Source organism: Malurus melanocephalus, unplaced genomic scaffold (assembly GCF_030028575.1).
Source record: "Malurus melanocephalus ecotype Western Australia unplaced genomic scaffold, MMel_1.1 scaffold_787, whole genome shotgun sequence".
Taxonomy (NCBI): Eukaryota; Metazoa; Chordata; class Aves; order Passeriformes; family Maluridae; genus Malurus; species Malurus melanocephalus.
The window spans coordinates 24,360-36,885 of record NW_026624019.1 but is presented as its reverse complement, the minus strand read 5'-3'; the positions used below and the strand labels follow the sequence as shown (position 1 = coordinate 36,885).

The 12,526-nt window shown below is 36.1% G+C and overlaps 1 protein-coding gene across 1 annotated transcript in view; it reads left to right on the top strand.

Moving 5' to 3' along the window:
- Positions 1–12,526, top strand: part of LOC130584867 (ribosomal protein S6 kinase alpha-3-like) — a 42,601-nt gene that overhangs the window by 6,953 nt on the left and 23,122 nt on the right. The window contains exon 2 of the mRNA XM_057385103.1: positions 6,388–6,444. Coding sequence (XP_057241086.1) covers positions 6,388–6,444 — 57 coding nt within the window. The remainder of the gene's footprint in view (positions 1–6,387; positions 6,445–12,526) is intronic.

The window sequence follows — 12,526 nt, the reverse complement described above, 5'->3', positions numbered from 1 at the left end:
CCAGTGCCAAGGAAAGCATTGCAATGTAGGAGAGGGGATTGCTTTTCTGTAAACTGTACTTTTGAGTCATACTAGATAGGAAGAAGGTGGTAAAGTAGWTAGGTTTACAGAATCACATAGTTAAAGTTGCCCAAGTATCCTAACYGAAAGAAGCTTGGCTTTGTATCTAAAGGATCTGCAAGTTCATGGCTTTTATCTGAGGTTGTTTATGGAGAGGCCAGTTTCAACATCCTGTTGTTTCTTTTAATACTCAGCAAAGGAAGAAGTTAGTCACCTTAGATATGATAAAATTGAGAATAAGTTATGTGGAATTAATGGAACTTGAGTTTACAAAGTTTTGTATAAAAATACTTGTGGGAATTTTACTTTTTTTTTAATAAGGAGTTTTTAATACTTACATGTACTGTTTGTAGCAGAATATGCAAAATGTTTTGGCTAAGTGCTKTTAAGAGAACAGCTAGAGAAGTCTAAGATGATGGCTTACTTCTATTTACATCTAGTAAATTTTAATCAGGTCAGGATTTAGGTAAGTGCTTTGGATCTGTTGGCTTCGCAGCTCAGAAGTTAGGGCACAAGTCATTAATTCAGATCCTATTAAAGCCTTATATTTTATTTAAGCACTGGAATAGATTGTGAAAACTCGTGAAGATTTAAGAAGAGCTTAGACATAAATGTCATGTGAGCAACATTGTAGGAATAGCTTATCATGCTCTGGTGTGTGGAGATAGAGTTGATGACCTCTTAAGGTCCTCTCAGCCTATTTTCAACTATTTTATTTTTTTTTTTGAGACCTACAGTTTTTTTCTCAGGGTAGCTCATTGCTGCTTGGAATAGCAAGTTTGAGCGTGCACAGTTTGAAAGGTTTTTTATGGAACCTAGTTCCACACAGTGCCTTGTGTTGCTAATAGCAAATTTGTTACGACTGTTTCAGTGGGAATACTGCATTGTGCTGCTTGAAAACCAGCCAGTAGCATTGTTACAGCTTTACTGTATCCAAGGACCTCTCGGTTCTTGAGCTTTGTCAGCTGAGAGTCCCTGGAAATCACCAGAGAGAAAGAGCTCAGATCTATATACACAGTGTTTTAATGATGAAATAATAAATACTGAAAATTCTCATGTGTGTAAGTCTTATAACTGTGTTTAGAAATTGTTGGGTAAGTCTAGAAGTTTTGGTAGTTGAAAACTGGGAGTTACCTGAGAGAAGCTTCATCACCTATATTACTTACTCATAGCCATGTTAAAACTTCTGCATTACAATTTGTAAATGRTCTGATTCAGACGTGTTGCTTTGTGTACTCAAAGCATCATTCTGCACTGATACACAATTTARTTCTTAATGTAATTCTTGTTAAGTCTAATAATTAACATTTTTTGTCTTAACCAAGTTTTATGGTTATGCTACAAGGCACCAATTGCATGGAAAAGCCAATGGTTGCCAAGTATATTGAAGTCTTAATAATAWAAGGACTGGTTACTAATTTATATGCACAAGCCYAATATTARTAATTAGGAAATGTKGAGTTTWATGGCAGAAGAAYTATTGCAAAAGWTGCCATTGGTATCAGTTTCATAAGRTGTTTTRAAATAGCTGACAAATAYWGTTGGGRAAAAAAAAGTTAAAATATTTGCCAGAAAGAATACTTAAACATCCCAAAATAGTCTAACAATAGTCTAAATGCAAAGGAGAGAGATTCTGGGAGTGGAAGAAGGTGTCCAATATCAAAGAAGCTYGGGGGACAAACTTATGCCCTTCAGAAAAAAAAAGAAATCCTTTTAGATTGTAGAAGAGCACCTAGTGTTTGGCAAGGTAAGTTCAAATTAGTGGAACTTTGATTTGCAAACAGAATGTAGGAAAGGAGATACTAAACTGAATCTTAAAACTTCAAGTGTCTATTATGTATAATACTATTGATGAAAATAATGAAAAAAATAGGAAAAATGAGTACAACAGGAAATATAATGATTTGTCCACTTAATACTTCCATTAATGTAGTTTAAATACATGTAAAAACCAGTATKTAATGGAAATGATGGTTACCTGACATTATTAAAACAAGATATTCTGCCTCAGATTGCTAAATCCTAATTGTATTTATGGATGCTAAGTACTGTATTTTACATACAAAATTACCTCWCTGGATCTAGTGCTACTCAGAAGGGTAGATGTGAAAAGTATTAGGTTTRTTGTGCAGATGAGTTTTGCCAGACTTCTGAGATGAACTGGATCTCTTGCAGTAAATTTTGGAACCATAACTAAATAAATAAATARATAAAACTGGCATTGTGACTTGCAGATCAATATATAACTGTAGTATGTAAAGTGCAGGATATTCACTGCTTCAAAGGAMGTGGTTAATTGATTGGGGGGGATGTGGGCTGTATTTCTTGGTGTACTTCTTTCTACAAAGGATTTGGTATGCCTGTATTTTCTTGGTGCCAGTACCTTAATTTATGATGGTACCTGCGATCTTGTGGTCCCTGCAGTGTGGTTTTTTATGGGTGTGCATTACTGGGCAAGAATTGATATAATCTTAAACTGTCTTTCTGCCAGGAAAACCCTAAGAGTTCTTACATCCTGAAAGTTCAGTGGGTTGAAACCTGTAATTTTTGATTGCTAGAAATACTGATGAATGATTGAGTTTAGTGTCAGAGGTTCTGTCAGATCATAAGGGGGACATCCATGTACCAGCTGCCTGATAAAGTTTCCCTGATGTCTGTGTGCTTCATGCCTAGTAGAGAACCTGTAGGATCTCTTTGTGTTCCCGTCCATGTGCCTTAAGGAAAACTGTTGGAACCCAGTTGTTTTTAAATATTGATTTCTACTAATTTAGTGAGATATGGCAGCAGGTTTAAAAGCTTTGGGGAATCAAATTTGTAGCTAAATTAACATGACTTTTTCCACTGWAAAACAGACCAGGATGTTTAATCAGGGTGGATTAGAAGTGGGCTTTGTAGGTGGCCTTTATAAGAGATGTGCAACCTCCTTTCCCTGGTATAAATTCATTGTTGATGTGTTCAGGTGTAAGGAAGAAATTTTCTGTGGACCTTTTCTGTTATTTTTCTTATACTTTTCTTGTGTCACCATCTGAAATATGTTTTACTAYTGGAACCAGAGTACCAGGAACAGCCAGAGCTTGGATTAATTCCTCTTACTTAGTTCTCCTGCTATGGGAGGAGAGCAGCTGAAGAATAATCAAAGTCTAGTCTCTCTGTCTTTTGAATTAGACTACTGTGAGAATGGGAAAGATATATATTCAACCTTCTCTTGGTCTATATTCATCAGACTATTGTATCCACTCCCAGTCTGTTTTGTCATTGAGGCATGCCCTTGGTGCTRGTTAAATGCCAGAGGGAGTCTATGCCCAGCAAAACAAAACTTATTTCATTTGCTCATCTCTTAAGCACACTGCTGACCTCCTTGCTCCATAGTGGTTTCAATTGTGCCATTTCCAACAGCAGCCTTTGGGCTTTACATTTGAACTCCTAAGGGCCGTGCACTYTGTAGCTGCTTTCCATTTAATGGTATCRTATACCAGCAAACCATAAATCATAWRTACATATTCTTCTTTGCCTTACATGGCTCAGACTGTTCTGAGAAAAACTGGTTCTACCATCCAGTGATTCCCTTAGCATAATCATTGCTTGGGTAGACCTGTTTGAAAAGATCTTGCTAATCCAGTGCTCTGGCTCAGACATGACTGCATGGTGCTTATGCTGATTCCTTGAGTTTGTTCCTTGTTTCAGTAAGTGTGTTTTGAATGCATTGCTTGAATTCAACCAAAAAGTTAYTGTAAAGAGTGCAGGATTAAACAGGAAACCCAGATTGTGCAAAACAGTTTTTATACGTTTTGCAGAAGTTTGCTGTGGTTTTTCTGGTTGACTGTTGAAAAAGTCAGTGAGGTTGAAGATTAGAGCCTTTTAAAAAGAGAGGTTGATCTCCCCTTTTTGTCTTTGAAGGGAGGCTTGTCTGAAGTTCTGAGACTGGGTTTCACTTCCATTTCRTTTCAGTTGTCCTAAAATAGTAAACATGAAAATGTGAAGCTTATTGTGTGGTAAATTCTCATTTAACCTGCAGTTAATGTAAATTATTATTTAGCAGAGCAACTGTTGTAGCCGGAATGGCTGTTTCTGAAAATCTGTATGTGGAGTGGAGTCAGTTTAGAGCACATGGTTTTGATATACAAATTACCCTGTTTTAGGCCCCAGAGTTTAGCCATTGTTGTTGTTAGGACATCATAGGCTCCTCCTTTTCAGTTAAAGTCAAWTAGTTTGTTCTACTGGTTTTCTTTTTTTTTTTTTTTCCAATTGACAAGATACTAAGGAAGCTATCTTGTAGCATGAACAGAATGCAGAGATGTGTAGCTAAAATAGAAGTGTTAATCTGTGTCATAAATTGGAGAAAAGGGAAAGGATGTGACTTGTGGCATTGATGGTAATGATACATGTAAACACAATGTGTTTCCCTGTAAACAGGGATTTAAAACCCTCATTTATGTTACTTAACTAAGCTGGTATTTTTTCTGGTCTTTCCATTTGATGGTTTCAACTTTTTAGGTATCTTCAGGAAGGATAGCACAATACAATATTCACTTCCTGTTCACTTAAAGATATTACAGTGTGAGTAATGTGGGCTTTTTGGAGCATCATCTTATCAAATTTCCCATAGCTGTACAGATAGAGGGTTGTATTGACTGCCCTGAACTGAAACAGCTTTTAAAGATTATATTCACTGCTGTAGTATCATATGACRCTGATTTCTTATTAATCCTCCATCATGGAACAATAACTTTTAGAGTAGACCAGAGTCATGCCAGAAATGTCTAGTGTCTTCCTGAAGCCAGGAAAGATGAGAAAATAGCATTGCTACAGGGGCTTGATTTCTGCACTAGAAAGACAATCAGCTCAGCTTTCTTCCCCTCCCCACCACTTAAACAAAACAAACGAAAAACAGCTAAAAAAAATCCCAAAGAAACACCCCCTCAAAACAACCCCACAAACAAAAAAAAAAACAAACCAACCCACCTGTGTCAAGTTTAGGAAATCCGTAATTCCTATAATTTAGCTATTTCCAGCTGCATCTAAAAAAAAAAAAAAAAAACCAGGAGAAAAGCTGCTAGAGAGCTGGTAATCATCTGATTGAGCATTCAGTGTGCTTGCAATATTTGAAAATTAGAGTTCATAAGTGGTTAGGATTTAATCTGTCACATATGAAAGACTCTCCTCCAGCCATATACAGGCTTAGAAGACTGTATTAATCAGAAGTTGTTGCAAAAGAATGCTAGAAAGGTTCTGAAAAAGTCTGCTGAAAAACTGAGTRGTGGGAAGGAAGGTGAAGAATCAAGCTAAAATCTCTGAATTTGTGAGTGGCTTTTATTAACTTTCTAACATCTAAAAGGTAACCACCGATACATGTATGTAGCTTTTAAATAAATTAAGATTTGAAAGAAATAGATTAATTAGATTTTGTGTTCTCTAGGGAAACAATGCACAAATGAACTTAAATTCTGTCTCCAGTGGTAGTGGAAAACTAAAACCATCTTTAATAGTTCTTMATTTGTTTCTAAAATGATAACTAAACTGCTGTTAAACTTTAGGATAAGTTTAACTTAGAATTAATGCCTGAGATGATGCCCTGTACCATAATTTAGGAAATACATGTTTTTCCTTACAACTTGCTATTGGTCATGTTTGTTGTGTAAGCAAAGTCATTCAAAGTCTTTCAGGGAAAAATATGTCTTACAAATTATCCTATATGTATCATTGTCAAGAAAAAGAAAGCCTTTGTGGACCAATAAGGTATTTCAGATTTTTAAAAAATCTTTATGGCTAAAATTTCAAATTCAAAAGCCTTTTTCTGTGTTGCTTGTTAGAATGGCCCTCAGAAAGTAGTAAATGCTTTAAAATTTAACAATAAAATTAGAATAGTGTTTATTGCTTTTTTCTAAATCTATACTGCACTAAAATGTTTTCCTTAAGGTGGAATAAGGGCTGACTTGCTATCTAGGGTCATGCTCTTAGAAAGAACCTCTTCATCTGTTCTTTTTTGGTGACTTTTTGCTCTTCAGTCTTTATCACATTTAATTGTTTTGAAGAAATTGTAGTAATGGAAAAGAATGTCTAGCTGTGTAGTAGTGAGGCTTCAAATGCCAGGTTTTTTTATGTATTTTCTTACTGTGACTTCRTCCAAGTTGATAATACATGAGTATCAAAGCAAGAGTGACATTAAATGCCAGCAATACGAAGTTTTCCATGTTTACTTTCAGTTASCTGCTTTTGTAGAATATGGAGAAGAGAGTACAGTAACATGCTATGAAAGCCTATCTGCAATGTATTTATTTCTGTACTTGGATTCAGTATTCATTTTCACCTTCTGTGTCTTTTTTACAGAATGGACAGCAAGTTGTGGATGAACCTATGGGAGAAGATGAAATCAACCCACAAACTGTGAGTGAGAGATGGTTGTACTAAAGATAATACAATATTGGAGCACACTGATATCATTTAATTCATGGGCAGTTTGCCMCTAGTGTTTTGTTGTTTAGGGTTCTGGACATGGGGTGCAATTTAAGATCTTAATATTTTTGGGAGAGGTTTTTTCACACTGACTTTCTTGTCTAGTTTGGTATCCTAGTGTTCTAAAAACTCATTCCTWAGCTTTTAGTAGTTTTTCAGGGAAGGCCAAGGGTGAAGAACAACTGTTAAAGTATAATTTCCGTTGTRTTTGTTATTGAGAGGCATTCATTGAAGGAGTTCTTAATTCTAGGCTTCTTAAAGATACAGATTTTTACTAAAGAGAAGATCAATTAACCTTCCTGACTGATAATTTTTAAGGTTCCTTGTCTTCTTGTCAAACTTGCAGTTTACAGAATGTCATAATGTGAAGATAACCACTGAGTTCAGTTTTCTTGTTGCAATGCCTGTGGATTTTGTCAAACATTGTTTTCATACAGTTCTGTTGTAGAAGGTACTATCTGAATGTTAAGACTGGTGATGAACGACTTTACCAATAAAAACAATTTTTAAAAGTCGGTATTTGGTTGGAGTTGAGGGTTCATATGCTGGTATTGCATATTGAGCAYGCTTCAGGTTGTGAGTAGATGGTCAAAGCTGTTTCCATCTGTACAGCATGGCTATAATTGCAACACAGTAAAGGTTTCTCTTGCTGTTGTGGACAGAGACAGTTGTTTCTTCCGTGCTTGTTTTCAAATGTACCCRTAATAGATGTCACTCTTAAGCTGACATGAAAACTGGGGGATTGAAAGCCTGCTCTTGGCTCCTCCTCACAGCATCAAGGTTCTGCTGTGTTGAACACAAGYTGCTGACAGGTGGCTGAAGTAGTGCAGTGTTTGTTAAAGAATAAGAAAGGAACAGTATTTGTTTAGAAGACAACACTAGGACATCATTTGTTCTAATATTATGCATAATACAGACTACAGTGCTTACTTGAATTCTTGTGTAAATTAGAACATACCTTTGGGAAAGTGCTCAGTTTTGTTTCAGTGTGTTAATTTATTTTTACTTGTGCCATTGCCTGATTCTTTCCTTGTTTTGAGCTCTGTAACTTAGCTGTTGTATTTGTTTGACCAGGCAAGGTTTTGGTGGGGGGATTGACCTCTGTCAGAAGATGTCAGGGGGTTTGCATCACCATGTAGAGCAGAGCCAGATTCAACCAACTTCAAAACGGGCCCAGCACTGACAAAAGCTAAGCCCATCAACCATGTGGGTGGAGATCTGTGGTAACATGTTTAGGGTAAAAATTGCTGTGTTACATCTGTGAGGGTCAGCAGTGAAAAAGTGTGAGAGAAACAGCCCTGCAAGACACCAARATGAGTGAAGAAGGAGGGACAGAAGGTTCTTTGTGTGCTGGAGCAGAGATGGTGAGACAGGCTGTCCCTTGCAGCCTGTTGGAGGATTACAGGGGACATCTCCACACTGGAGCAGGTTTTCTGGCAGAAATGGCAGCTCATGTTGGACTTAGGCTGGAATAGTCTATTCCTGAACAACTGGACTCTGGAAAGGATCTGCACTGGAGCAGGGGAAAACTGAGGAGGAAGTRGCAGAAACAGTGTAAACAACTGACTGCAATATCCATTCCATCTGTGCTGCTTGAGAGGGAGCAGGTGGAAGAGTGGGGAATTAAAGAGTGAAGTTCAGCCTGAAAGGAAGGGCAGGGTGGAGAAAAAGATGATTTTAGTTTCATCTTTATTTCTTACTATCCTGGGAACAGGTGAAATAAGTTTTCCCTAAGCTGATATTCTTTGGCCCATGGTGGTAACTGGTGAGTGCTGTCCCTGTTCATATCACAATGCATGAGCTTTTCTTCACCTTATTTTTTCCACATGTCCTGCTGAGGGGGGGGATTGAGAAGAGTGGCTGGGTGACTGTCTGGATTTACCCCTCAAAACGATCAAACTTCTCTTTCAATATTTTATRACTGCAGGATTGCTTACAATTTTATAACTACAATTGCTTACAACTGCTTGAAAAGATTGCTTTCCCTGTACTTCCTTCAGAAATTTCCAAASTGCTTCTTTTTTGTTGAGCAACTTAATACAGTATGAAAAGTATAAAAAAATTAGCACTTTTCTCTAACACTCTTTCTGTTATCCTTGAGCTGCTTGGTTAAGATTATTTTAGTTTTTTAATGTCTCAGACCAGTATTTTAGGACTATATTTTGCATGTATTTTCTAGGCTGTGRTGAGTAAAAGGTTGCCAATTGTGATGTAAACTAATCTACAGGTTTTTAAACAATAAGTTACTACAGCTTCTCAGTGTCTTATAGCTGGAAGCTAATCTGTGCTGTCAGACAGTTGACAAACTATTACTTAAGCTGGATGTTAGACTCTGTCAGTGTTTTATAACCTGTTTTGGTGCAAGATACAGACTTAATTTTAAATTAACACTGAAAGTAATTTAGGTTTTTCTATTCAACTTTGCACTGAAATGGACTTGGGGCACTCACGCAGTWGTTGAAATTTATGAAAATTCATGAAATTTTTCAGCTGTAATTGAGGACAGTAGAATGCCTGGGGTGTACTAACATATCAGGTAAGAAGATAAAATATTTTCATCTGTGTGTAAAGTATGCAAGTTCAGAATATAGAGTTGCCATAGTTCTGTGGAGATAGAAGAAGGTGAAGGCTTGAAATACTGCATCCTTTTGCTGTGTTAAGTGATTGGATAGGATGCTGATAGTGCAAACCAGATAGGAAGTTTAAAATAGATATTAAAACTTAACACAATTTTATGTACGTAGGAACTCTCTAGTATGCTGTATCAAAAGATAAGTTTTGTTTCATTACATCCATGTTCTTTTGGTCAAATGTAAAGTTAATTAACTGGAAAGCCTGAGTTTCGTGGCTTTGATTCAAATTTGGTGATTGTTCTAGGGAAAGCAGGAGCTATAAAGATACCTGTTTCTAAGGAGYCCAAGATGCTGTATGGTCCAAAGTCTTGCTTCTTTTAAAAGGGGAATCATTCAGTAGTCTGGTTTTATTGCAACAAGTGTGCTGGTTATATCTGACTTTATAGCTTGCTGTCAACATTTCTTTTTTATCTGATGTATTTCATAAATGACCTGGGACCAGCAGGAAATGAATGTAAGAACAGCTGCCTGAAGCTTAATCTAATGTAAAAGCTTAAGTGAACATCACTGAAAGGGGAAGCTATTTAAAGCCTTTTATTTGCTACCTTTCTCACTCTTGTGGTGTCTGCCATTGCTTTCTTGTACCTCTGTGTCCATAGAGGTTGAGTAAATTAACTGAGTAAGTTAATTGTTTTGTGCTGTGTGCTTTAGGGTGAGTTAAAGCTAAGCAGAAACCTCAGCTTGTCTAGCAGGTGGCTTCCCATTTTGTGTATATGTGAGGAGCATATCGTGTGTGCTGTGTTCTTTGTCATGTTCTGTTTTCTGGATTTTATTTAGCAGAGTACACGTAGTACAATTGATGCATTGCCATTGCACTCTACTAGCTGTAACCCAGTTGTTAAACATATGAAAATACTAGGTTCCAAGAACTTGTAAAAAAGTTTTCTTTTCCCTAGTATTATGTATGTTGCAGAAAAAATTGGGTCTGTTTCTTTTCGGTAACCTGCAAGGACTAAAGGTTTTTTTTTAAGTACATGCAGAAGTGGAACCTATTCAGGCTCAAGCCTGTGATGAATCTCTTCAATGCACATTACTGTCCTTGACTTCTTGTGTGCTTTGGTAAAACTTTGAACAAGGCCCTACTTTTAAACAAACAGAAAGTATTAAAGCATACATAGAATTAAAACTAAATCAAAACAGATCATATTAAAATATGCTGATCCTCTTACAGAAAGTATATAGCTAAGGTAACAAGTGACTATTTCCTGGGTAGTCAAAAGGTAGAGCAAGAACTGCTTGCACAGAGAAGTCAGTAATTAAAAAGGTCTTTTTCATTTGTTTTCTTCCTGGTAAAATTTAAATAACACATCTGTTTGCAGTCAGGAGAGTTGAAAATTAAGACCACTCTTTCCCAATCAGTGTTTTTTTATTAAAAGAGATTATAAGAAAAGTGTGATCTTAAAAAAAAAGGCTTCAGAATACATTAGAAAAATAATCTGAAACATGTGGGCAATACAGTCTATTTGATGAAGTATGAAATTTGGTCAGTGCTGAGATTCTGTGTTTTACATGCATATTTACCATCTGATTTACACTAAATCTGTAAGGCACTGGGGTGGGGATGTCAAGATAAGGAGAGGGAGATCATTCACCAATTATTGCCATGGGCAAAATAGGCCCCATCACTCAAGCAGCAATACCAAATCCAGAGAAATCTGGGCTGATCTCATTTGTTGTGTCCTCATCTGTGAAAATAATATAGGATGAAAATGTTAAAACTAATAATTCGGAAAGAGAAACATAACTAAACTGACATATTTTTAGATTTTAAAATATTTCAGAGAGGCTTTAACTGATTTTTAGTTTTACCTCAATTTCTAATATTATGTGCTAATGAGAACTCAGCATTTCAGAAACTTTGTTTACCTTTTGGCAAATTAAAACACCACTTCAGGGCTGCTCTAAACTTCTGTTGGATATTGCTGCTAGGTGATCAGTAGCAGTTTCCTTGTTTAAGAACAGTCATATGTGTTAACATGAGAATGAATGCATTTCTGATGATAATTTTGATGTGTTTGTTTTATTTTTGGTGATATAACCTTCACGTTTCAATTTTCTGTGTGTGCATTTTTGTCACTTTTTTGGTTAAAACTCTTGGCTCTGTGGTATGTCCGTTACGTCTTAAAACATAACTGTATTTTTTAAACTTTAGGAAAATGTCTGGATTTACRAGTGTTCATAGTCCATCAAGTTTTGGATTCCTCATTCTTTACAGAGTGATACTTAATTTTAGCTGAAGCAAGTAGTACTTGTGTAACTAYTTGTAACAGCTTGGGTTACAAATASTRAACTCATACTTGAAAGTATTCTTTATTTCTTACATTCCTTTTAGTGTATTCTCCTAAATATACTTAGATATATGTACTCATGTATTTAATTCTACTTTGCAATCAAATAACTTGATTCTTGAACAAATAAGCTTCTCGGGCAAACTATTTACATCTGTAAAAATTAAATGCAGTTATTCCCTTCTCAGTGCCYAGGTTGTGCTTTGTAAAAGGCAGAATACCTTTTTTTTTTGCCTAGTATAATAAAATTGGAAATTCATTATCTTCCAAATCACTCTACTCTGCTGCAACATGGATGAATTTTGTCAGCAACTTGGTGGCATGATGCATCTTAAYTCTCTGAAAATGAACTCACAGGTCCTCATGTAAGAAGTTACAGCATCTTTGTAAACAACAGAGAGCATTTGGTTTGAGATGTAAACTCTTAGATATCAAAATAATATATAAAGAAGGCAAATCCTGGAGTACATTTTCCCCTAAGATGTTATCAGGTGTTGAGGAAAGGTTACAGCAAAACTTTAATTGATGTGTTCTAATGGATTTTCTGAGTGACTTGTTTAGCATTTCTTTTCTTCGGCGCAGGGTACTTTCTGGATCTTGGTCAGAAAATTTGAATGATTTGAGAGGGTAAGCAACATTCTAAATCAAGCTGCTTACTTGTTACATGGAGAGAAAACAGATGGTAGCCCCACAAAGCCTGTAAACTAACAGATGGAAGCTGCCACACCCCCTGTTTAATAGACTATTGCTGCTTTGGCTATACAAATGTATTTATTATAAAGAAAAGTRTATTATTCAGCTTTTGAAAACTCAAAAAATTAGCTCTGATCCTCGACTGTTGACCTTTGTCAAACAAGGGCTTTTCATTCCTTATGTGTGCTGCTTCTTTGTTTTTTGTGGATAATTGAAAGCAAGGCTCTGTAGTATGGATTGCTTTTCTAGTATAACAAGATTTAATTTGCATTATTGCACTTCTCAAACTGAGGTTGTAGGAGACTGTCAGTCCACCTAATGGACTCCAAACAGATAAAATATTTCAGCATTCAGTAAAACTCATGGATTCCCAAATGTTCTGTACTGCTTTGAGAGTTC